General features: G+C 39.1%; 2 protein-coding genes across 2 annotated transcripts in view; one reads left to right on the forward strand and one right to left on the reverse strand.

Annotated features, from left to right (window-relative positions):
• The window catches only part of GRM7 (glutamate metabotropic receptor 7), a 3,543,572-nt gene that overhangs the window by 2,326,801 nt on the left and 1,188,922 nt on the right, over window positions 1-27,849 (reverse strand). The window lies entirely within an intron of this gene.
• LOC122806824 (protein cornichon homolog 4) lies at window positions 12,483-13,073 on the forward strand. Its single transcript, XM_044077566.1, has one exon. The coding sequence runs from the start codon at window positions 12,522-12,524 to the stop codon at window positions 12,939-12,941; it is 420 nt and encodes a 139-aa protein (XP_043933501.1). The 5' UTR covers window positions 12,483-12,521; the 3' UTR covers window positions 12,942-13,073.

A 27,849-nucleotide genomic window follows, 5' to 3' on the forward strand; every position in this document is an offset into this window, starting at 1 on the left:
GCTTTTGTCACCCAAGAAAATTATTTTCCTGTGCTACTGTCGAGCACAGCCACAGAGGTGATTCTCAGGGTGAATTTCGTATTTCCCATCTAATCATCAAGATTTTTCTTGAAGAGTGATAATGAGGAGCTTTGTTTGATATAGATAGGTAGTTTGTTCCAGAGTATGGAAGTCTCTGGGACAGGAATCTATCCCTCCAGCATGTTCTGTTTATTGTGGTGACAAGTTAGGTCCCTAGAGCGTGTAGCTTGGAGGGATTGGGATTTTATTTAAGTAGAGCATGTAAAGCTGGAGTTTTTTGAGATGGTCTGCGTAGGGCATCTGTTTGAGGCCAGTAATCCTCTTTGTGAGGTATTTCTGCAGCCTTTCCAATTGTTGTAGATGTCTTGTGAAGTACATACCAAAAGGGGTGTTGTATTCTACAATGGGTCTAATGAGTGATGAGTAGAGGGGAACAATGACCTCTTTTTTTCTGGATGAGAAACCTTTTGTGATGAGGTGTGCCATGTAGAAGGATTCCCTGACTACTGTGGTGATGTGACTATCAAAGGAGAGACTACTGTCCGCCTGTGTCCCAAGGTCTCTTATCACACTTTCTGTGTTAAGTATACTACTGCCTATGTTGTAGTTCATGGGTACAGAGTTTTTACCAAAGTGGATGACAATGCACTTTTTGGCATTGAGCTTGAGGCCATGGCTTTGACACCAGGCATCTGTCTCAGTGAGGCCCTTTTGTAGGATGTCCACATAGTTACAAGTTTTGATTATGGCTCCTAGTTTGCAGTCATCTGCAAACTTCATTAGCCAAAGACCTTCTGTGTTACCCTGTACTTCAGAGAAGTAGATACCAAACAGGAGAGGACCCAGGACTGAACCCTGTGGTACTCCACTTGTCATTGGTCTGAAGTCGGATTTGGAGTCCTCTACTTTCACAGTGTGGGTTCTGTCAGTGAGCCAGTTGGCCACCCATCTTGTGACATAGGGATTTATGCCTAGTTTAGTAAGTTTATCTATAATTCCAGAGTGGGGGATGGTGTTGAAAGCCTTGGCAAGATCTAGATAGGCTGTGTGAACCACCTTACCCTTGTCAACAGTTTTGCTGACTGTTTCAAAGAAGTCTTTCAGGTTTAGGAGACATGATCTGCCTTTTACAAACCCGAACTGGGTGGGGTCCAGAGTTTGGAGATTACCAATGTCTTTGTTTATATGTTCCATGATAATACGTTCCATGGCCTTGCAGACCAGGCTCGTCAGGCTAATGGGGAGGTAGTTACCGGGGTCCATGGTAGCTCGCCCCTTGTGGAGTGGGATAACCATTGCTGTGCGCCATTCAGCAGGCACAAAGCCTGAGATGAGGCTATGACTGAACATGGTACTTAGGTGGGGTGCCAGTTCATTCTGTAGTTCATTTAAAATGCAGCCTGGGATGTTGTCTGGTCCCATAGATGCTGTGTTCTTGGCTTTGGAGAGTGTGGTTTTTACCTGTGCAGCTGTGATTACAGGAACTTTGCATTGTTCTGGTATAGAGATGGGCTCTTTAGGGGGTGAGAAGGGTGTAAAATTAGCATTGAACCTATCTGCCAGGAAGTTGTCAATATCAGTTGGGTCTGTATATTTAGTGCCATTGTGCTGTAACTCAAAGCATATCTAAGTGTTGCCATTGAGATTCTTGACATAGCTATAGAATGCTTTGTGGTTGTCTTTAGAATCAGTGGCGATTTTGTTTTCATAACTAGCTTTGGAGGATTTTATCAGGGATCGCAGATTCTTACTAAGGCTGACCAGGGAGCTCCTCCACTCATGGGGTTTTACTCTCTTTTGCAACAGTTTGTTCCTTCTGTTGTACAGTTTGTTTATGGCAGGGGACAACCAGATTGGATTCCTTTTTTTGGAGGATAGCATCTTGGTTCTGTTTGGGATAGCACGATCCATGCACTCATGTAAGTGCTTATAAAGTGTAACTGTGTAGGATTCAGTAGTCATAATTGTATTGTCCATCTGCATGGGTATCATGAAGTTCACCACTTCTGTCTTAAGAAGCATGAAGTTGGCTTTGGAGAAATTATTTACCATGGTTTCCTTAATGGGGGTTGGGGGCAGGATGTGGATATCTAGGGTAATTAGCTTATGGTCGGATCGGACCAATGAGGCGTTGACTTCAGGTGTGGAACACCGGTCACTCATGTTGGTAATGACTAGATCTAGGATACTGTTGCCCCTGGTGGGGGTGTGGATAAGTTGATCCAGGGCATTGGAGTTTATGAATTCCAGAAAGCGTTGAGCGAAGGAGTTGGTACCTGAGTAGTTTTCCAAGTTAATGGTGGGGTAGTTGATATTGTCCATTATTAGGGTGCTTGGTTGAACCCTAATATTTTCCAGTTCATCAAGAAAAGAGGAGTGGGGATGCTGGGGCATGGTGGGGGATCTGTAGCAAGCTACAATTTGGATTGCAGTTTTGGCCAGATTTAGTTGCACTTGGATAACCTTGGCTACATTATGCTGAGCAACTAGCCTGGAGGTGTGGATATCCTTAATGAATATGGACACACCTCCACCTTTTATGTTTCGGTCCAGGTTACATGGCCAAAACGTGTGGTATGAGTTATAGTCTGGTAGTGCAGGGGTGCTCTCTGGAGCCTTGAACCAGGCCTCAGTCACTGCACAGATATTGATGTTCTCCATTTTAAGGAGTGCCTCGACTGAGTACATTTTGAGATTTAGACTTCTAGCATTGAGTAGCATCACCCTCAGTTTTTGCTTGCCTGTATCTGTTACAGTGGTGAATTTGTCATTTGAACCTTGCCTAAAAAAGGCACTATAGGGGCGGCAAGAACCTTAGCCAGTATCTGTAAACCCAGGGGTGACAGGTGCAGACCATCTCTGGCAAAGCATTGTGGTCTGTCGACCATGTCATCCTAGGCAGACAGACACTGGATCCCTTTAGAATGGCACCAGAAGCTTAGCCAATTGTTGAAGTCAATCATTTTGTCCTTGTACTGCGGCATCATTCTGGGTTAATGCAGAATGCTACTCAGGGCTAGGGTCATACCTGCCTGGGCTACAAGATCGGAGAGCTCTTCCATGTCTTTTCACGTAGTCCAGGGAGGTACGTCTCAGGTCGTTCACACCAACTTGGACAATGACAGAGTCATATTTCTACTTGTTGTGGAGTGACCTGAGTGCATGGGTTATGTGGCAGATCCTGGCACCTGACAGGCAGCTGACAGTAACCTTCTCCTTGTTTAGCCTGGAGTGACCTGATTGCATGGGTTATGTGGCAGATCCTGGCACCTGACAGGCAGCTGACAGTAACCTTCTCCTTGTTTAGCCTGGTGAGTGGGACATCAGTGTGCCTGACTATAGAGTCACCTATGACTAGTGTTTTGGGTACGTTGTTTTGCCTTATTGGCTGTGGTTAAGTGGCACACTGAGTCTGCGGGCTATGTGTCATTTGGGTTGTGTTGGGGGATGGAGGTTGCTTGCGTTTCTGCTTTGGAGGTCTCTGTTGCTTAGACAGATTATTATTGAGAGCCTCCGTGAATGTGTTTGTGTTTCTATGTGTGGATTTTGGTGGTGTAGATTTAGTGAGACTATGTGATGAGTGTGGTGTGGTGCAAGTGTTTACCTTCTCCTCTTGACTGTCAAGTTCAGTCTTGATTGGAGAGAGCTTTACCTCCAGTTTGGCTAGATAAGTGCATCTCTCACAGGTTGTAGTGTTGGGTGGTAGGAGGAGCGGGTTTTCTATGCACATGAGGCATTTTCTACATTGCCCCAAGATGCCCAGATTCATCAGATAGACAGGGGAGAACACATGAGAAGAATCTGCATGAAGAATAATAAGTGGTACTTCTGTAATGGAAAGAGTGATAAAAAGGTTTAATATATACAGTAAAATAATCAATTTTTTCTATAACAGCCTCAAATTTAAATTGAATGAGAACATCACAAAGGAGATCAATGAGAACCTGGAGGCAAAAGTATGTTGTTTGCAGGATGTTATATGGGCAGAAGATTATTGGAGGAGATGTTAAATCAGGGTCCCATCTGATACGTTGGTGGTAGCTCGGACAGATGCAAAAGGTCGCAGGGCATCATTAGAAAAGAGTAAGGGAAGTTTACCGTTGCCTTGGTCATACTCTCCTTGTAGTATTAATATAGTATTAATGTAGTATTAATACCACCTCAGGCTCTACTGCTTAATAGAACTAACCTGGTCAATAAAGGATAACGAAATAAAATGTTATAGATTTTAAGCTAGTGAAATGTTGTAAAAGAAAGTGCTACAGCCACCTGGTTTAGAAGAGTATCCAGGAATTCTGATGCTTATAAATAATGAATGTCCAGCAGTAAATAAATTCCAAGTAATGCAGGTAAAGTTTTATATTTAGGTGTGGAAAATGAGTATAGAAAATATATATATCTATGGTTAATATATCTATGTACAAATGTTAGTCATATAAAATAATGTTTGGAACATTGCAAACATCGTTTTACAAATAAAAAAAATAATTATAGTAGAGGCCTGAGGCGGTATTATTTTTTAGGCAAGGTTCAAATGACAAATTCACCACCATAACTGGTACAAGCAAGCACAATCTGAGGATAATGCTACTCAATGCTAGAAGTCTAAACCTCAAAATACATTCACTCGAGGCACTCCTTAAAATGGAGAACATCAACATCTGTGCAGTGACAGAGACCTGGTTCAAGGGTCCAGAGAGCACCTCTACTTTTCTAGGCTATAATTCATATCACACCTTTCGGCCACCTAACCTGGACCGAAACACTAAGGCAGAGGCACGTCCATATTCATTAAGGATATCCACACCTCCACGATAGCTGCTCAGCATAATTCATCCGAGATTATCCAAGTGAAACTAACTCTGGGCAAGACCGCAATCCAAATTGTAGCTTGCTACAGATCCCCCACCATGCCCCAGCATTCCCACTCCTCATTTCTTGATACACAGGAAAATATTAGGGTACAACCCAACACCCTAATAATGGGCAATTTCCCCACCATTAACTGGGAAAACTACTCACGTACCAACTCTTTTGCTCAACATTTTCTGGAATTCATAAATTCCAATGCCTTGGATCAAATTATCCACACCCCCAGCAGGGGCAGCAATATCCTAGACCTGGTCATTACTGACATGGGCGACCGGTGTTCCACACCAGAGGTCAATTCCTCATTGGTTAGATCTGACCACAAGCTAATCACCCTAGACATCCACATCCTGCCCCCACCCTCCATTAGGGAAACCACTGTAAAATAAATTCTCCAAAGTCAACTTCATGCTTCTTAAGACAGAAGTGGCAAACTTCACAACACCCATGCAGATGGACAATAGAGGTATGACTGCTGAATCCTACACAAATGCACTTTATAAGCACTTACACGAGTGCATGGATCATGCTATCCCTAACAGAACCAAGATGCTATCCTCCAAAAAAGGAAGCCAATCTGGTGGTCCCCTGCCATAAACAAACTCTACAACAGAAGAAAGGAACTGTTGCAAAAAACAGTAAAATCTCATGATTGGAGGAACTCTCTGGTCAGCCTCAGTAAGAAACTGAGATCCCTCATAAAATCCTCCAAAGCTAGTTATGAAAACAAAATTGCCACTGATTCTAAAGACAACCACAAAGCATTATATAGCTATGTCAAGAATCTCAATGGCAACACTCAGATCTGCTCGGAGCTACAGCAGAATGGCACTAAATATACAGAACCCAACTGATATTGCCAGCATCCTGGCAGATAGGTTCAGTGCTAACTTTTCCCTCTCTCACTCCCTAAAGGGCCCATCTCTATAACAGAAGAATGCAAAGTACCTGTAATCACTGCTGCACAGGTAAAAACCACACTCTCCAAAGCCAAGAACACAGCATCCATGGGACCTGAAAAAATCCCAGGCTGCTTTCTACATCAACTACAGAATTAGCTATCACCCCACCTAAGCACCATATTCAATCATAGTCTCACCTCAGGCTTTGTGCCTACTGAATGGCACACAGCGATGGTTATCCAACTCCACAAAGGGGAAGCCACCACGGACCCCGGGAACTACTGCCCCATTAGCCTAACAAGACTGGTCTGCAAGGCCATGGAATGTATCATCATGGAACTTATAAACAAAGACATTAGTAATCTCAAGACTCTGGACCCCACCCAGTTTGGGGTTATAAAAGGCAGATCATGTCTCTTAAACCTAATAGATGTCTTTGAAGCAGTCACCAAAGCCATAGACGAGGGTAAGGTGGTTCACACAGCATATCTAGATCTCGCCAAGGCTTTTGACACCATCCCCCACTCTGGAATTATAGATAAACTCACTAAACTAGGTATAAATCCCCATGTCACAAGATGGGTTGCCAACTGGCTCACTGACAGAACCCACACTGTGAAAGTAACAGACTCCGAATCCGACTTCAGACCAGTGACAAGTGGAGCACCACAGGGTTCAGTCTTGGGTCCTCTCCTGTTTGGTATCTACTTTTCTGAAGTACAGGCTAACACAGAAAGTCTTTGGCTAATGATGTTCACAGATGACTGCAAACTATTAAAATTTAAACTCTTAATGATGTGGACATCCTACAAAAGGGCCTCACTGAGACAGATGCCTGGTGTCAAAGCCATGGCCTCAAGCTCAAAGCAAAAAGTGCATTGCCATCCCCTTTGGTACAAACTCTGTACCCATGAGCTACCATATAGGTGGTAGTCTACTTAACACCAAAAGTGTGATAAGAGACCTTGGGACACAGGTGGACAGTAGTCTCTCCTTTGATAATCACATCGCCACAGTAATCAGGAAATCCTTCAATGTGGCACACCTCAACTCAAAAGGTTTCTCATCCAGGAAAAAAGAGGTCATTGTTCCCCTCTACTCGTCACTCATTAGACCCATTATAGAGTATAATGCCCCATTTGGTATGTTCCTCACAAGACATCTACAACAACTGGAAAGGCCAGAGAAATACCTCACAAAGAGGATTACTGGCCTCAAACAGATGCCCTACGCAGACCATCTGAAAAAATCTTCAGCTTTACTCCATCACATATTGCCTACTCAGAGGCTATCTCTGCCTAACATACAAAGCTATGTCAAACCCAGAACTGTTGGACATGCTCCAGTTAAAGAAATCCTAATCCTCCCGAGCTATATGCTCTAGGGACCTAAACCTTGTCACCACAATAAACAGAACATGCTGGAGGGATAGATTCTTGTCCCAGAGACTTCCCATACTCTGGAACAAACTATGTATCTATATCAAACTAAGCTCCTCATTAGCACTCTTCAAGAAAAATCTTGATGACTGGATGGGAAACAGGAAATTCACCCTGGGGATCACCTCTGTGGCTCTGCTCGATAGGGGCACAGGAAAATAATTTTCTTGGGTGGCGAAAACCAGGGTACTTTTTGGCTAGGCTTGTATAGGCCCTAGGGCCAATAGCCTAGTACCTACCTATGAACCTAAGAACCTATATGGACCAGATATTTCAAATGTGAAATTTCTAAGGAAAAATAAAATAAAATAAATAGTTTGTCTTGTTAAAAGAAATAATACACGATGAATGTCAACACAGAACTACAATTTACTATGAATAATCATATGGTATTTAATTTACACAAGGTCCAGTATTTTACAAACTCAGAAAAAAGTGAGAAAAACAACTTCTCTTCTACGTCTTTACTAACTGTAGAACCTGTGCTGATATTCCAGACAATGATTCATGCAAACCAATGAACTTCCATTTACGATGTGTCACAAAACTGGAGGATGGAAAGCTGCAATAACTGTGCAATTATTAAATATTATTTAATTATATTATTAAATAATAATACTAATAAATGTGTATAAAACCACAAGAATCAGTCAATAAACTTACTTTCATTCAGTAATGTATAGAAGACAGATGGAGTTATGACCATCAAAGCTTTGTGAGGTAGTAAGAAGAGATAAAACCAAAACAATAGGCCTGTGTCCAAATGACTTGTTTTCAATCTAAGTGACTTTGTCTAGTGTGCTGCATGTTTATAATTCAGGCTTGCACTGGAGATCAGATTACAAAATATTTGTGCTAAGTGTAAATTACTTACTCCTGTATAGTAGTAGGCATCCTTCGTTAACAAAAGATCATGGGGTTGCACCTCCGTTAGCATGATTCAAGCAGCGTGTTCTGTGGCTGTGCAATCGAATCTGGGAGTGGCAGTCCTTTCCACATTCTGAGTAGCAGTGGCCAGATGGCAGTCTGATATCACAGTCATGGAAATTCCTGAGGCTATCTTATCCTCTACTCTCCTTACTAAGGTGGTTTCTTACATAGCGAGAGCTTCCCCTTCACTTTCCATTTCCAAGCATGCTTGTCTGAGGTGAGAGACTAACATGTCTTTGCACTGATAGAGAGAGAACTGAGGTCATGCTTGCATATGTCCTTGTAGTACAAATTGGGTCACCCTTTTGGCCTCTTTCTAGACTCCAGCTCTCCAAAAAGAAGGTGTTTCAGTATTCAGCCATCTTTCATGTGGGAGGCATGACCCAGCCAATGCATACACCTCTGTTTTAGGAGGGTGAACATGGCAGTGATTCCCTTCTTCTCAAGCACTGTGCTGTTGGGGATCTTATCCTGCCATGAGATATGGAATACATCGAGCTGGTGCTCCTGCTTTGAGTTCAAAGTCCTGGTATCACTGGTATGCAGTAATGTGCTCAAAATAGAGGCTATGTAAACCTGCACCATGGTGTGCACAGTGAGCTGGAAAACATTGTGGCTACTTTTCCAATGTGTTTGTTGATCTTGCTATCCTACAGGAAGTTGTCAGAGAATGCACAGCCTAGGTACACAAACTCATGAACAACTTCCAGCTCATAGTCACTCTTCCTGATTGATGGCTCACTGGCCATATTTTGGCCCATTACCTGGGTCTTCTTTAAACTGACTGTGAAGCCAGATTCCATACTGCATCTGCAAAGTAAGTCATGAGTGACTGAAGTTCCTGCTGAGTGTGAGCCGCAATAGCTGCATCATCAATGAAAAGGAACTCCCTTAGAAGCTTCCTAAGCACCTTGGTCTTTGATCTAAACCTTGACAGTCTGAGCAGTTTGCTATTGGTTCCAGTTCAAAGATAGATACCCTCTGTACCAGTTCCAAAAGCAAATTTCAACAGAATTTAAAAGAAGATACCAAACAATGTTGCAGCCAGTGTGCACCTCTGCTTCACTCCAGTGAAAATCTCAAAAGGTTTGAATGTGCATCTGTCATACATGGTGGTCCCCTTTGTGCCTTCATGGAAGGTCCTGATAATGCTAAACAGTGATGGAGGACAGCTGATCTTTGCCAGAATCTGAAACAGAACTTTCTTACAGACCAAGCCAAATGTCTTGGTCAGATCGATAAAGGTGATATACTAAGGTTTATTCTGCTCCATGCAATTTTCTTGTAGTAGCCTAACAGAAAAGTCCATGTCTATAGTAGACCGTTCAGCTCTGAACCCAAATTGAGACTCAGGGTAAACCATTTCTGCAAGAACGTGACAGATCTTCAAAACAACATTTGCAAACAGCTTCCCAGTGGTACAGAGAAGGGCTTGTGAGGTACAATGTTTAAAGCTATACATAGTGCTACTGTTCCCATTCATTGGTGTTAGAGGATTTGTTTGTTAGTCTAGGAAAGTGTAGAGTTATGACATCCACCGCACCCCCATATACATGCATGCAAACAAACACACAGAAAGCTCTTTCACCCATCACACACACACACACACACACACACACACACACACACACACACACACACACACACACACACACACCACACACTCACATGCCATATCCATAGCTAACCCACCTACTGTGCCCTCCCAGGCAGATGCACACTCATATACACACTCACTCAAGCAGCCCAACACATACACATGTGCACACACACACCCCTCACACTAGTATCCACTGAACTCTCCTGCACTTTTGGTTGTGTTCATTAACACGAGCGGCTGGGTTAATTTACTCAGCTGAGCAATTCTCTCAGTCAGTCAAATGAGTAAATGACTTACAGAAGACAGTTTTGTGGGAAAACACCTGGCTAATTAGCATATGATTCCCTTGTAGAATGTCTCATTAGCTTTTAGCAGAGTTGCAGACAGCCTATTGCACTGTTGCACATATTTTTTGGTTAAAGCACTGTAGTAGCATTACCCTCGAGTACAAAATGGTTGCCACAAGGGGTAGCAATGCTCTTTAAGCCTAGTACTGAACTGTCTCTTGCTCTTCCCTCAGAATGCAGAAATGGTTGAAGCACTAAGTTTCTTTTAAGTATTGTTAAAATAAAGTTGCAAATGCTTAGGAAGTTAAAAACGTTACTTTTCATCTGCCTGCTCTCACTGTTTTTTAAACAAGTTGATTAATGAGTTTTCATGAGTTTTCATGAGTGATAAATGAGGTTGTAACAAAAGTCACATTTTTTTTTGTTAATCACAAGGCAGCGGCTCATACTATAGGAATGACAGTGACGTTGCTTATTGGTGAAGGGTTTTGTAATGTAAGTAGAAAAGTAACAGAAAAGAATATGAATATTTTATAGTTGTGAAAAGATCTAAAAGAGACTACATAATTTTATGAGAGAAAGAATGAATAAAGGCTATGAAAAATATACAGAGTAAATATGTAAGTGCAGGAACAAAGGGAAAGATATAAGACAGGATGGGAAAGAATTGGTGCTGGTGCATCATTAAGAATTGCAGAGTGGTGTAGCATGAATAGATTAAAAAGTATCTGGAATTGTGAAAAATGCATGGATTAACCAAATACAAGTGCGGACTGAAAGGGAGGAAATAAATGATAACATTTTGACATATAAGGAAAGTAAATGATATCCAGTATATGAGTGAATGTATAAATAAACCAAGTCAGAAAAGTACAGGATGAACAGGAGACATCTGAAGACGTGATAGTATTTAATGTCAAAATTAAAAGAAAATAAAACAACAAAAATGTACCGGTAAAGATAATGCATTAGAAAGTGTTATCATGGGAAGTAAAACAACTTTAAAAAACTTATGAAATAATAAATCAGTCCAATGAACAACCACCACCAAAAGTAAACAGTTTGAACTAGAAACTATTCCCCACCTTGATAGACTGGCAACTGCAAGATACAGAAAGAGATATTTTAAGAATGGTATAATGAATGTTTAGGTAAAGAACAAGAAATAAGCACATGAATGCTATAGAAAAAAGAGAGAGAAAGGTTATCTGGATATGTGGAGCCTTAAAATCCCTTTAAATTATGATAAACAGATGTGAAAATGACATACTAACACATGAAAAGCTTGGCAAAGAATTGGGAAGAAATAACAGCTATTACTGATGATAAAGCTAAAGTACAAACCCATGACCTCATCACCACCATCCACATGTCTACCATTTTTACATGGATTGAGGTGCCATGCCAACTGCTGCCAGTTCTCTCTCTTTCTATTCAATGCCACTCAGTGCCACTCTACCACATTCTTTGTTAGTCTTGCCGGCCTAAGGTCTTCTCTCATGTAATCCATCCATCCATCTCTTGACTTGATTTACTGATATCCCCCGCGTTATCAATCTCACAAATCTGCTTTTTCAAACTATCTTCTGCTTTCTTGCATATGTGACTGAACCTCCATACTCAGTTCTCCTTGGCCTTCTCTGTAAATGGGGCTACTTTGGTTTCTGTCTTCATGTCCTTATTTCTTCACATGCCTCCATAATGCACATCCTAATACCTGTTGCAGGTACTTCATTTTGATCTCCACAGACTTCCTCAGCTTCTCTGCCCTCACTGCTCAGGTATATGTAACATAAAGTAGCACTGGTTACACCATGGTTTTGTGCAACTTACTTTTCAGCTTCTGTTGCATTCTTCTGTCACATATTACCCTTCTCTCTTTTGTGTGTTGGCTACAACACCACTGATTCTAGCCATACCTCTCAAACTCTCAGTGCAAGAAATGTGGACAAAGACTGACAAAATGGGAGGACAAAGGCCCAAAAATAGGGGCATATTTTAAAAATTACTCTTATAAACTTAGAAAATTGCTAGAATAACATGATTTGTTTTAACATACTTTTTCTGAAGGATTTGAAGTCTGCAACTCAAATGTATGTCATTGTTTAGTGACTTCAGTCCTCAGATCATCCCAGTAATTTGTCAGTAAAATACAGATTTTATGAGGAACAGACCAAAAATATGGGCAAAATATCTGGACATTCTATGAAAATATGTACAGTTGAGAGGTATGATTCTAGCTTTGATCTTCTCCTTTAGACTTCCATTTTCCTTCAACACATCTCCCAGATACTTGAAGCTGTTAACATCCTCCATTGAATTCCCTCTGTCCAAATGTTAAACTTCTTCTGGTCTCTCCCGTTTTCTGCCATGGCCACTTCCTTGTCTGTATTAAGTTACATCCCATGTGCCCTAAGGTTTGCATTCCAGTGCACTTGTTGAAATCTTTGTCGGGACAGCGTGATAAATAAGGATGGAAGCTGTAATTTTTGTTTTCTCTCTTATTGATTGCTGCGCTTTAATATTCCTTGCTGTGTATTTTATAATCACACTTTCTGATTTAGAGTGCGACTACATTAACGCCAGAGTATGCTGCAGCAAATTAAATAAGTGGGTGCTTCCAGAACTGGTCAGTCATGCCATTGTTGCATTTTTAATGCTTTTTTCTTTGCACTGGTTTATCTTCGTACTTAACTTGCCAGTAGCAACATGGAATGTATACAGGTTTATAATGGTACCAAGTGGAAATGTTGGTGTATTTGACCCAACAGAGATTCATAATCGAGGCCAACTAAAATCACACATGAAAGAGGCTATGATAAAACTTGGTTTTCATCTACTTTGTTTCTTTATTTATCTCTACAGTATGATTCTGGCATTGATAAATGATTAAAATACTCTGGATTTACTGAACTTTTCAAAAGGTGAAGATGCACTCCAGCATTCTACAGAGTGCCAGTTGTTGCCATGCGGGAAAGAGAAGGGGATGACAGTGCCATTTTTTAAGTATATTTTTTGATGTAAAATGAGACTGGATCTGTATTTTTAAAAAAATAAAATACTTAAAATTAAAAAAAAAAAAAAAAAAAAGGGTTGGGAGGGTGGCTTAATGAGGTTGGGAGGGTGGCTTAATGGTTAAGGTGTTTGCCTTACAAACACAATGTGCAGGGTTCGAGTCTCACAAGGGATAATTGGCTAGGCTTAAAATGACTCGCAAGGGCAGTTAGCCTAGTACTAATCTATGAACCTATGAACCTATGAATACCATACCATTTACTGGAGCTACTGCTCAAAGTCTACTTTTAGTGCTGCATCATCTGCAGACATCAAATTTGTTTATGTGCAGCCTCCAACCTGACTGCTGATATAGTCAATCAATGTTATGAAGAGCACTAGGCTGAAGGATTACCCATAATGCACTGTTAATAATACTGGAAGCCTTACTTTGAGTCTGAACATTGCTCTTGCTTTTGTGTTTGGATACATCAACATACCCTGCACTAATGTCATCAATGTGTTCATGACTTTAAACAATAGCATGACTGCACAATCATCTTTCTTTGTAATATACTATTTCTTAGTCTCAGAATGTCATGTTGGACTACACACTGTGTAAATAATGACTGTATTGAGATTACATGAGCTTCAATACAGATAAGATGGAAAAAGCAATTACATCTACTTACTACTGGCAATAGTCATTGTGAATGAATGAATGATGTTGTTAAGAAAACACAAATATAATATTATAGATGTGGAATGAATCCAGAGGGATGGATGAAACTTCCAATAATGCAAATACACACAGATGGTGAGGCTGTAACAATCCAATATAAAACAGGGCAAAAGTGGAGTACAGAATTTAAAAAAACAGGGCTAAGGAGTTAGGACATAGCATATGTTTGGGGCAAAGTTTTTGATATAGCTAAAAAAGAACCATAGAGATTACAGACAAAAATAAAGAGCCTTTCAAAATTTTAGAATGGTATTTGGAATTGTAAAAATTGTGAAAAAGAATGGGAACAAACACTACAAGATATAAGAATAGGATATATCATAAAATGGTCCATATTTACTTTCTATTTATGTATCCTTTGTTGACCAGGTTTGTCCCACTAGGCTAGTAGCCTCTTTTCAGGGGACACCCAAGATAGTATTTGGTCAGGGCATTGGAGAACATCCCCTACTGTTTTCAATAGGTGCCATGGGATGTTTTACATCCAGCTGAGCTACTACCAACTCAGGCAGATGGGGTCTCAGCTTAACATCTCATCTGAAGGTCAATGAGTGCAACACCACCCCCCCCCCCATTGAATAATACTGCTAAAACCACATAGTCTGTAATAAATAAAGGACGCTTATCACAATGCAGCCTCTCTTGAGAAGAAGAGAAGGGGGCATGTTTTCAGACATGAATGATAGGCAAAAGGAATGAGGATCGGTACAGTCAAAGGCAGCTAGCTTGAAGAGTGGCGATAAGAAAGGAAAGTGTAGACAACCACTAGAAGGAAGAAGGTATACTAAGGTGTACTAAGTGGATGCCTGGATGTCGGGTGCTACTGGAGTCATAATAAAATGAGGAAGATAGTTCTGGAAAACTGCCAGTACATGCCAAGAAAGTGCAATCTGGGAAAAATTGGTCTGCGGTCACCAGATCCAAAAGTCTGCTTCCCGGTTTGCATGGAAGATGAAGGTCTACAAATAGAGAAGAGTTGCAACAGCTGGCAGAATGGGGGTAGGGGTAATGGCTGACACAGGAAGTGAATCTGTGCTGATGTGCTTCTCATTCTGATTCATCCTGCTTTGTACTGCTCAGTCCACTCCTTCATATTTCAAGGACTGTAGAATATGCTCTGCTAACCTGATCTGAATACCAGATTGCTGTAGTTTATCTGTCTTTGCCTGCTACTCTTCTATCTCTATGACTCCAGTGGATAAATTCACTGGATACTTAGCTTCTTGTCTTAATTATTATAGTGACCTGTTCAGTATTTGATGAAAATGCTGCACTATTTTAGAGATTTTTCCACTTCAATGGAACCTTTTTTATTGATTTACTTTTTTTTATTTTATTTTATTATGTTTCTTGTGGATTTATAAAAAAATAACGTTTCCCCAACAGCAACCTAGAAAACAATTTAATGGCAAACGTTGTAGCCCGGGTTCCAAGAAAGATGACTCAGGTAGTCTGTAAAGAACAAATTTATTTTGTATACTCTTAAAACATACAAAAAATAAAATAAGTTAAAATCATTTGTAGCTGTGCTACAGGTTAAGCACTTTCATCCACCTACTGTGGACTTCATCAGAACGTGTAGCACTAAACCTTAATTGGTTAAATAGGGTTTTTGTCGCCATTGGGTTTAAACAGAGACTTCACTTATTTAAAGCTGTATGCAGCCTATCTGCTAAACATACTAACTATGCCTCTGTGTAAAATATCTAGACCTTACATGTTCTTAACCAATAACTATACACATACATTCAAAAACAGTTCTATTTATTTTTTTTTCAATAATCATTTTTTATTATTTTTCACAACCATATTACAAATTCACACATTATATACGATATATACAAAATGCTTCCATTGGTTAATTTCACATATATATCAACCTCATGTATTGATCAAAGGTACAGCACTCACAATCAAAAGGAAAATAATAAAAAAAATCCAACATTAACAGATCAAAGCCAACAATCTGTCTTTTCTGTACATTCTCTATCTAAACTAAGGTTGATTTAGACTATACGGTTCCCGAGAAAAAGTGGATAGTAACCTCTAAGCCAAAACAATATTAAAAATTTGCTCCCAGATTTTTATGTTGTTGATATTTTTCTTGTGATCACTAATAAAACAGTTTATGCGCTAAGATGTGTTTTATTGCCAACAATCTGAAATTTTCCCACGATGTCTGGGCTGGGTTCAACCAATTTTTGGCTATATATAATTTCATTAATAGGCAAATATTCATAATTACAATCGTTTTTGATTTATTTAGATTCTCCGGGGGAATATGAAGAATCATAAACTCCCAAGAGAGTGTTGAATTTTGGTAACCCATTTTTTGTAACTGCAATTTTAATGAATTCCACAATTTATAAATGCACTTACAACTCCAGAACATGTGAAGCAAATCTGCTGTCTGATCAAAGCAATGTGGGCATATGGGTGAATTCTTCGCATCAAATTTGTGCAAAGTGAGACGAGTATAGTATGCATTGGTAAATATCATCAGCTGCGTAAATACCAATTTCTGAAGGGATACGGACTTTAATGTTAAATTAAATGCCTCCAATATCTTATTGTCGTCTGGGAATATCAATTTCTCTCCAGTAACTCGATAAAAGAATATAATTATTATACTTCCTCTCTTTTATCAATTTATATGCTGCGGTTATATATTTTCTATCCTGCAACAGCGCTTCCCATAGATTACGAGAAATGATTAAATCTTCCCTTTTCATTTCAAAGTTGTTAAAATAGTTTATAACCAAGTCTTTTAGCTGTCTTACTATAATTAAATAGGAAATAGGGAGTTCTATTTCTTTTAAAATATCCTGTACTGGTACTCCTAGAAAAGGATATAAATCGAGTCCAGTTAACTCCATGATTAAAGGGAATTTCTTTAGATCAATCAATTGACCACCAATTGTTAAATTTGGGTTCCTATGAAACGGTTGGAAAACCATCATATATTTTAGTAAATTTAAGGAAGCGAAAAGAGTTTGAATTGCCGTTACATAACTTTTGATGTGCTCCATTAGCTTATATTTACTCATTGTCCAATTATTTAAAAAGGGTAATGCTTTAGCGTTGACTCCCACTTCATTTATATAAAAACAGTTCTATTTATAACAAATGTACATTGCATGAATGGAACAATATAATATACTATACATTTGATTTCTTTACTTCATAATCTTGCCTCTAATATAGTTTAATAGATATGTTGTAATTTAAATAAGTGAAGTCTCTGTTTAAACCCAATGGCACCAAAAACCTTATTTAACCAATCTTTCTTGGAACCCAGGCTACAACGTTTGCCACTGAATTGTTTTCTTGTGGATTTATGTCTATATATCAACATTGCCAGCCAACCTTGTTTGCATCCTTCAGTGCTTCTATCTTTTTTCCTTTTCAAGGACCATAATCTAGATACAATCTTAAGTTTTGCAGTTGGATAAACTTAACCATTTATTAAAAGATACTTTTGTAGACAGTTTCCCTCCTTGCATTTTACTGAATCTATTACCCCCTGTCACATGTACACTTCAACAGGGTACATGGGTCTTTTTGACTAATCTGAATTTGTGTATTATATATTCAGTCTGTTTTATTTTGCCTTTTTTCCTCATTTCACTTAGACATTTTGTCAGTGCTGAGCATTTGTGAGCCAAACACATTTTTTTTTTGTGAATATGACATTTTATTCATATCATATGCTAGCGCTTTTCTGATTTATTGTTGTACGTCACACATCTCTTTGATGTTCTGTTTGATTTATCTTCTATAGCAACACCAAGCTTATTGGCTTTAATTCCCTTTGTTCTACAGTCTGTCTAGTTTTTTAATCTTTTATTGAACCCATATCAAGTTATCTGCTGCATTTCCTTGTATTGAGCAGCCATGGTAGTGCAGTGGTTAGCATTGTCGACTCACAGAAAGAGGTTCTCCGGTTCAATCCTTGGCTGGGGTACCTTCTTTGTGGAGTCTGCATGTCCTCCCTGTGGTTGCGTGGGTTTGCTCCAGTTTCTTCCCAAAGACATGCTGTAGGTAGATTGGACACTCTAAATTGGCCCTAGGCATGAGTGTGTGTGTGGGTGTTTTCTGTGGAAGGTTGGGTGCCAGGCTGGCAACTCAACACTATAAAAAAAAAAATCTCTTCTGCCAATCATGAGCAGACAGGTGATCCACTGTGGTGACCCTGAACCATGAAAAGCAAGAAGAAGTTGCATTTCCTTGTATTCTGTACTTCTATGAATAATTTAACCCATTTTGTCCACTGCTTTCTTCTGAACAGATAACTTGCACTTAAGATATTTACACTTCACTTTTTATTTTATTTTTTATTTCTGATTCATGTGCATTTATTAAACATCTTGTAAAACAGAGTCTGCTTTTGGGACACATAACTTTTCCTCCCTTCTAACCTCCTTTAGCATGCATTACATGAAGGAAGCTTTGCCATCATAAATTATATTGGGGTCAATTACCACTTCTTCTTGCAGTGGTATAGTGGCACCCAAAATCTCTGTTAAGGTGTTGTACTCTAATGATAGGTCAAGATGAAAAAACATGGGATTATCTCCAACATCACTTTCATATGAGATACTTTTTAAATAGCAACATTGGTCCCATTCAGGCAGCTGTTATGCCCCCCCCCCCAAAAAAAAAAAAAAAAGTTCTCCATATTCATTGGCACTGGCCCAATTAGATTAAGAGACAAAATACTGTATTGCATAGTTTAACCAGGCAAATGATCAAGGTTTTATCAGGAGCTACTAACATTTTTAAGTTTGTCATGCATACAGTATCAAACAATGGTTGCCTTCTTGAATGCCATCCCCCTAGGAGCTTGTGGATATGCCTTCAGGATCTGATGCACTTCTTGTCTCCTCAATATAATCAAGTTGAAATGAAATAATTTTTGGTGACTTCATCATCAAGGCGATTGTAAAAGAATATCTTTCTTTTTTTGAATGAGTCTTGGCTAGCTCACATAATTCCTGTTACTCATCAGTGTGGAAATGCTCCAAATTGGTTTATTTCATTAGGTATTTTAGCCAATCACTTGGTGGCAAAATATGTTATTTGGTCAGCCTTCTACCTATTTTGTTTATTGGATGGTCTTCTCTAAAGCAGGATCTCCTTACCTGGGGTGAATATAGTGCAAGAAATGTTGTCAGATTACCTCAGACTTGATTTGTCATGTCTTGCATCAGTTTTTACAAGACAGCAGTGCATGCATGCATTCGGTGCACATGATCTTGTCCAGGCCCATCATAGGGCACTGATGGTTTCACTAGATAATTTCTCTTCTACTTCATGTACATATAAACAACTCAGTCATGTATGAGCTGTCATAATAATTTGATCTCTGTGTGATAAAGAGGTCTGTAGGAAGGTCTAAGCTTTTTTGGCACTGGACTAATATTCAAAAAGACAGGATTCACCTGTGAGACTATGATATTGCTGACCAAAAGGAAGGTGCAAAGAAAAAAATCTTTATAACTGTCCTAGAAGGCTTCCGTAGTGGTTAGCCATATAGCCATTCTCTTCCTGGTGGCAAGGACATTGTGCAGGTGAGCCAGAATACACATAGACTTGATGAATAGGAATTCTGAGTTGGTTCTTCACTACAAAGATTACCTTATCAGAAGGATCTTCCTCACAGTACATCTTATAGAAATATGAGTGATTCCGTTAAGTGTGTACCACCTGACCTAGAGTGAGGCTGTCCTTCCATATTACTCATATTTTATTTCTCAAGTGTCTGGCATGCATTAGACTCCTTGAAGACTTCCCCCCCTGCAGCCAGACTAATGACTTCCTGCCTGTAGGCACTGTGTCCAGCTCCATATATCCTGTACCAGACTGTCATTTCTGTCTTTATTGTGAGTCGTCCATGGTATGTTAAATGATGCACTGGTCACCAAGATTTTGTAAAGCATACAGCCTGAAAACCTGAATAACTACTGACAATGTTTAATCTCCTTTAATGAGTAAGCAATATACAGCTAGACTCCAGCCTAAACATAAATAAATGATTTATTTCAGTAAGGCATTCAGTGCTGGCATAGGTTTGAGATGGGCCTGATCAAATCTATTTATTTATTTAACATTTGTTGACTTGGAAAGTCCAACTAGGACAGAGCATCTTTCCAGCAGAGGCCCAAAGGGAAACGCTCCAGACACATGTCTTTGGAAATAGCTCAGATCAGCAAAGCTTAGATTCTGATATTACTTAGAATGGTAGCTCATTGGATCTTTCACTCCATATGTAAAGCTTCTGTTTGGTCATGGAATGGACCAAGTCTTCCTGACTCATCTTCATGGGTAGTTCTGAAATTAATTCTTCTTCACTATACTCCCTTCAGTGCATAGAACCATGAGACTCCATTTTTGGGTCATCTGTTTTTCACCTTATATATGTGCTATATTTAGAAGAGCATCTTCACGGGAGAGGATTATGTTGCCAATGTGATGCTGAAGGCATATAAATTTACCTCTTCTTCTCTCAGGAAGATATATCAGCCACATACTCACTAGGAGAAGATCTGGACCACATTGACTGCTGGATAATTTGTAATCTACTAATCATTACTTAAAAAAAGATGGCTGCCTTAACATTACAGACTGGTCATTAGGACTCCAGTGATCTAGTCCTTTGTGCCGACATGATCTATGCTGAAAAATGGATTTAGTTCATGTTGAAGGCACTGAGTCTGAAGGTTAGTCTTGATAGCAGACTCTAAAGGAATAGATGTCAACTGTTGTCATATCTTCAAGTTTTCTTATAAATAAAAATTATCATTATAAAGCATGGTATTTCTAGAAGGATCTCACTTTTGTAGTATACATCCTGGTGTTCTCCCATTTGAGCTACCGCAACTCCTTATATCGAGAGCCCGCAGAATCAAACCTGATTAGTTGGTACAGATCTCAGCAGTCCTGCTACTCATGGTATTCTTCATTATCACATCAGTGTACCAGTTCTGTGCAGCATATAATGATAGTTTGTTCAGTCCCATATCATCTGTAAAGTTCTTGCTTTATATACTGTTCCACCATGAGGTGATTGGTAGTTATAAATGGACTGGTAGAACCTTCTTGTACCACTCATTTGCACATCAGTCTATATATCTTCGAGGCATGGTGGCTAGTCCCTTACTCTAAACAGCCTTAAATGGTCCCTCAAATCATATCTACTGCACTCTAAGTTGTAATATATTTGTTTAATACTTAAACTGAATTTTATTTACATTATTAGTGTTGACATATGCAGTACTTGGTGAAAAGCACACAAATAAAGCACATGTAAACTTTGAATGAAGACACTACTGTCAACTCATTTAACTATATAAGGTGGAAGAGGAACATACATGCAGCTGTTCAGCAGTTTAGCAAAAAATGTTGTTGTTGTTCTTCTTTCGGCTTTTCCCAGTTAGAGGTCTCCACAGCGGAACTCCAGTTCGCTAATGATTGGCAGTAGATTTTTTTTACGGGTACCGAGGTGCTAGCTCGATGCCCAACCTTCAACAAAGGCATGCCCATTCTACGCATGTCTTTCGAATGCCAAACGACCACAGGGAGGACATGCAGACTCCACAAAGTAGGTGCTCCAGCTGAGAATTGAACAGGAGAACCGCTTATTAGTATAAAATGTCTGACAGCTGGAGAAGAGAATTAAAGCCGGGTGCTGCAATTGTTATGGTACAGGGTTTCTTTCATTCTGCCTTCATCTACCTACTGTGTGACTTTGAGCAAGTCATCTAACCAGACAATGCTCAGGGTCAACTGAGAATTTGAGCTAGGCTCCTTAGTGGTTCCCTGGACAGCAAAAGTAGCAACTGCCGACGAAATTTGGGAAAACAGTATTAAGCTAACAAAAAACAAGCTATAGCTATTAGTTGTGTAAAACCATATAGGTTCATGTTAGATGTAGGGGAGTTAGTATTTTGTCCAACCAATTGACAATCACATCACCTAGTAGTGTATTTTCTTGTGCAAATATTATAGATATCAAATATGGGATATCTTCCGATATAGCTATATTGTTGGTAAGAGGAATGCAAAGGTGAGTAATACATATTTGTTTATAATTGTTTATTTTGAGAAAGCAATATGTAACTCTGCTGAACTGAATGTTGGTATTGGTTTGCTGTAAGGAGAAACTTGGTAAGTGCTGAGAAATATTAAGGCAATGCTGCCACCTTTCCTCTTTATCCAGTCATTACTGTTGATATTATAGCCAGGAGATCTAATTTTGAAGTCCTTTATGTTGGGTTTAGGCCAAGATTCAGTTACTGTGAGGATGTCAGGTTTATGTCAGGTAATCCAGGCATGTAGTTCAGCAATTCTATTTCTTATGCTTCTAACATTTATTAAAGCAAAAATTAGATCACAGGGTTGGGGATTGGCTGGTGCTCTGTTACAGAAGTGTGTGGGAGACAATTATCTTTGTGTTCATTGTGATAGGTGGGGCCAAGAATAGGGTGTATATCGCTTGCTAGAAGGATTTGAGTATAATGGGGAATTATGCATATATTTTTTGGAGAGGATTTTTACACTTAGTTGTGTTTTGGTTTGAGTTGAAGTACAATTAATCGGCCTATATTTGGAATAAAAATGATGGGCAATATTAAGTATGTTTGGAGCAATATGTGGAGAGTGCAAAGAGGACATAAGGACAAATGGGTAGGTGGTTGAGACAGCTTGGGAGAGATGTTGAGGGTTATTAATGAGTCATGGCAGGATGAAAGATGGCATGTCACTTATGTCACAAGATGGGTTGCCAACTGGCTCACGGACAGAACCCACACTGTGAAAGTAGCTGATTCCAAATCTGACATCAGACCAGTGACAAGTGGAGTACCCCAGGGTTCAGTCCTGGGTCCTCTCCTGTTTGGTATCTACTTCTCTGAAGTGCAGGCCAACACAGAAGGTCTTTGGCTAACAAAGTCTGCAGATGACTGCAAACTAGGAGCCATAATCAAAACTCCTAACGATATGGACAAACTACAAAAGGGCCTCACAGAGACAGATACCTGGTGTCAAAGCCATGGCCTGAAGCTCAATGCCTAAAAGTGTATTGTCATCCACTTTGGTAAAAACTCTGTACCTATGAACTACCACATAGCTGGCAGTCTACTTAATGCTGAAAATGTGATAAGAGACCTTGGGACACAGGTGGACAGTAGTCTCTCCTTTGATAATCACATCGCCACAGTGGTCAGGAAATCCTTCTATGTGGCTCATCTCATCACAAAAGGATTTTCATCCAGAAAAAAAAGAGGTCATTGTTCCCCTCTACTCATCACTCATTAGACCCATTATAGAGTACAACGCCCCTTTTGGTATGTACCTCATAAGACATCTACAACAACTAGAAAGACCACAGAAATACCTCACAAAGAGGATTACTGGCCTCAAACAAATGCCCTATGCAAACCGTCTCAAAAAACTACAGCTTTACTCCATCGCATATCACCTACTCAGGGATGTTCTCTGCCTAACATACAAAGCTATGTCAAACCCAGAGCTGTTGGACATGCTCCACTTAAAGAAATCCCAATCCCTCCAAGCTACACGCTCTAGGGACCTTAACCTTGTCACCACAATAAACAGAACATGCTGGTGGGATAGATTCCTGTCCCAGAGACTTCCCATACTCTGGAACAGACTACCTATCTATGTCAAACAGAGCTCTTCATTAGCACTCTTCAAGAAAAATCTTGATGATTGGATGGGAAATGGGAAATTCACCCCGAGGATCACTTCTGTGGCTCTGCTCGACAGGGGCACAGGAAAATAATTTTCTTGGGTGGCGAAAGCCAGGGTACATTTTTTGGCTAGGCTTGTATGGGCCCTAGGGCCGATAGCCTAGTACCTACCTATGAACCTATGAACCTATGGCACAGTAGCATGGGAAGAATAGATGACAAGCTGAATAGTAGCAGAATTAAGCACAGTAATCTGTATTTTATAGATGTCAGTAAGTGGTGAAGTAGCAATGAAGAAGGAAACAAGTTGTTGCAGGGCAGTAGAAGATTCAGTGATGGTAGATTCTGGTAGCTGGTAGAGGATAGGTAAAAAGAGATGTATTTTCTATAAAATAAAAGAGTTAGGTTGTCCTAGTATTTTCTCTGGAATATAAGGAATTGTGGGGTAAGACCTGCTAGAATATAATGATGTAGTTGGGAGGGTGGCCTAATGGTTAAGGTGTTTGCCTTACAAACACAAAGTGCAGGGTTCAATTCTCACAAGGAATAATTGGCTAGGCTTACAATGGCTTGCAAGGGCAGTTAGCCTAGTACTAACCTATGAACCTATGAACCTATAATCAAAATAAGAAGACATGGGGCTTTATTTGGGAAAAGTAAAAGATTCAGTGTGGAATAGATAAGTGCTATTGGGGAGGGTCGTGATTATGAATGGGTATACTGTAAAGCAGTATGGGAGGGAGAAAGGTAGTTGGGAAGGGGCTAAACATAAATGGAGGTAGGAAAGTAGGAAATAAGAAATAGAAGTGTATATATGGAAGTAGTAAGGTCATTTTATTATAAAAAGAAACATTCATTAGTAACACCTGTGCGTTTCACATCCTGCTACTAAATCTAAGAAAATACCAGTGAGAAACCCAGCGTGTGAACTTTGATTTATTTGCACAAGATATAATTTGCTTATGAATCATGCTACATCTTACTGCTGCGTGACATAAAAATGCACTGACGATTGTGTGTATTAGAAAATGAGAATGATTGCATATATTACTCAGAGGATTAACAGCTCCACACTTCTGCTTAAATTTATTTTACACAGTCATGCAGGTGAATCTAATGAAGGTCCATTTATACACAGGCCCTTCTGAAGTAAAGAATATCTTCCCCTATGGTCTATAAATATGAAGTCATATATTTTGTATATATTTCAAAAAGCAGAATTTAAACTGGGTGCAGTTTTTGGTAACGTAAATCTTGCTACTTTGGTAAAAATATATCTGCTACATGTAGAGGTGTATTGCCTTTTTTGCTGAGTAGGCATAAATTAGGTAAATAACTTAACTTACAAATGATACCTGAATTTTTTTTTCTTTACTCTGAGATGATTTCTGATTAGATTTGTGTAATCAAGTGCTTAAGATAAAGTTGCATTCTTTTATTAATTAATGATAACACCAGAAATTGTGTGTGTGCGTGTGTGTGTGTGTGCGCGTGTGTGTGTGCATGTGCATGTGGTGTGTGTGTGTGTGTGTGTGTGTGTGTGTGTGTGTGTGTGTGTGTGTGTGTGTGTGTGTGTGTGTGTGTGTGTGTGTGTTATTCAGTTTTTCACTGTTAAATTTATTAATTTTAAGTATGTGATTAATCAGGAAATGAGAACATAACAAGATAGATCAGTCATGACCCAAGCCAGTAGCACACAAACAAGAAATTCTTTACAAGTTATTAAGTATAGATGAACCATGAAACAAGATGACAATCCTGAACTACGGCGCAGACAACATGTTTGCTAAAAGAAAGATTCTATCTCTTTTAGACTTTTAGAAATAAAACGTCATTTACATTGTATAAATTACTAATATACAAGCAAAAGAGAAGAGAAGATTGAAAGAGCAATGTATATTATAGTATGGATTTGGATCTGTAAAACAGTGGTGCTATGAATGCTGCTGGGCTTTATTAATATTAGAAGGAAGGTCCTTTCATGGAGGTCTCTATAGTTAGCACAGCATCTAGACAGTCTCTCCACAGGGTAAATGACTCACATCATAAATTTGCATGTGGCCTTTTCATGAAAGTATTTCTTAATTTTTTGCCTGAAACAATTACCCATTAGATTGCTCACCTTTTTTCAGAGCTGTTTGGGATTTCCTTGCTTTTTGAGATATGAAGGAGGTGAAGTCAAATGAAACATGATGACTTATGTGCAGCCTGCTGAGTGCCATTAACATATCCAGTTCAACAACCTTTGCTTTGTCTCTAATTGTGAGCATTCTTTTTTAATTTGCCTTTATAATTCATAGATCCATTCACTGATGCAGAATCTTACATCATGACACTTCCCCATTTGCATTCTTTCTGCTCATATTAGCGTGGGGATGCATTCATAAGGGTTGTGTGATCTTTGCCCTATGCCTACCTTTGCCCATGGGATGGCAGAATATGACACATTATCTAAAATGCATATTTGAGGGATTTCTGCTTCATATGTAAAAATTGCAAGACTTTTCAGGAAGTTCAGACCACAAGATTAATGTCACGAGCTGCCACAAATTTCATTCTGTAGTCCAATGTTTGTTTCTCTTACTTTCCAGTTATCCAATGTGTGACTCTGAATATGTCACTTAAATGGGGAATAATGCTTTCCTGCGCTTGATTCACATGAAGAAATGCCCTTGCAACTAATGGGTTCTACTGGTTAATAAAAAAATTGAAAATTAACTAGCAAACTTCACTTTCATTTGTGCTGCTCGAAATACATGCATTAAGAGCTTCCATGGGTGTGCTATGAAACATCTCTGATGCGGAGAGCTTACTGGTTGAAATTCATAGCCACATACATCTTCACTGTGCTGTAAAACAGAAAGCAGATTTGGTGCTTCAGCTTATACTATTCCCATATTATTGATTACTGGTTGGGACCTTGTAGGGAAAGGGACTCATGCTAAACAATACAGCACAGAATAGAAACAGGATCATATTTATCCTTTTAAATTTCACTCCTGAATAAGAAAAGAATGGAATATTCAGTATTTGAACTAGGTGTACTACAAAGCACAACAGACTCTTGTGACCTGGCCCATAACTGTCAATTGCACATAAATGTGAGGGACAGCTAATCATTTTTTTCTCTTATAAAGAAAGTCAGATTACTACAGAGTCATATTACTACATGAATATAACATACAACTTTTAACCAAATTAAAAAAAAAGAATGCTCACAATGGAAGCAAAGCAAAGGTTGTTGAACTGAATATGTTAATGGTACACAGCAGGCTGCACATAAATGATCATTATTATGTTGTGAGTTTCCTTCTTAAAGTTACGAGGAACCATTCCAAATTTTAACTGTCCACCCCATCCACCCCATCCATCCCTATGTTGTATAGATCTTTTCCTTTATTAGGCCACATTACTTATTTTTGCAAGTGACATTATAATTAACTTGAAAAAGTGGATTTTGGTGTCTTCAGGAGCCTGTGTTCTCTGCCACTGTCCTTCTTTATATCACTTTATGTGGCTGTGCTGCTAATGTCTGATTGGTCATATGTGCACAATAGTAAACTGCCAGCTAGCTTTAAACCTGTGAGTCTTCAGTTTCCTTTATGATGTCACAAGAAACCAGCAAAAATGTACATTAGATATCTTCCTACCTTACCATACTCTCCATGAAATGTCAGTTGTTTGAATAAATCTGTATCATACTGTTTTCTGTTAGTAGACCGAGCAGTATAGATAGCTTCCAATCTCTCATGTGTTATGGGTGTCCTATTTCATTTTTAAGAATGAGAACTCATCTGTTTTATTACCTGCAGTCCGGCACATTTCATTCTACATAATCAACTGGTGCTTTTTGCTAAATGGAAAATGACTTTAAGTATATCCTAGGCAACCTTAGTGCTAAACTTTGTTGGGGCAATGCACACAACTAAAATGATCATGGATATGATTATCTTTAGCAAAGAAAAGCATCACTAAGAAAAGAAATTGATTCTCTTTATGCAAAAAAGAACAAGGAGTTCTATTCAGTCTGGAAAAATGTAGCGTAAATACATTAAATACACCATCCCATGTGGTCTGATTTTATGATATATTATAGCAGTAACTGGTATGGTCTGGTTAGTTTGATTTTTCTTCTGAAATGTATTTGCCATGTAAAGTGGTAATATTAATAACTAATATGTACAGTGATCCAAAAATAAATATATTGTGCAGGATTGCCAAGTCTCCAACTCCTTCAGTTGTGCAATATTTCTTTCCTTGCTGGTTGCACTAAATGTTCTCACTATCATTTCGTTTCTCAACGTTTTAGTGAAAGAGTTTAAGGAAAAAAATCAAAATCACAGCTTGGAATTTTA

This window comes from Protopterus annectens, chromosome 7.part0 (genome assembly GCF_019279795.1).
Source record: "Protopterus annectens isolate FY-2018-M chromosome 7.part0, PAN1.0, whole genome shotgun sequence".
Taxonomy (NCBI): Eukaryota; Metazoa; Chordata; order Ceratodontiformes; family Protopteridae; genus Protopterus; species Protopterus annectens.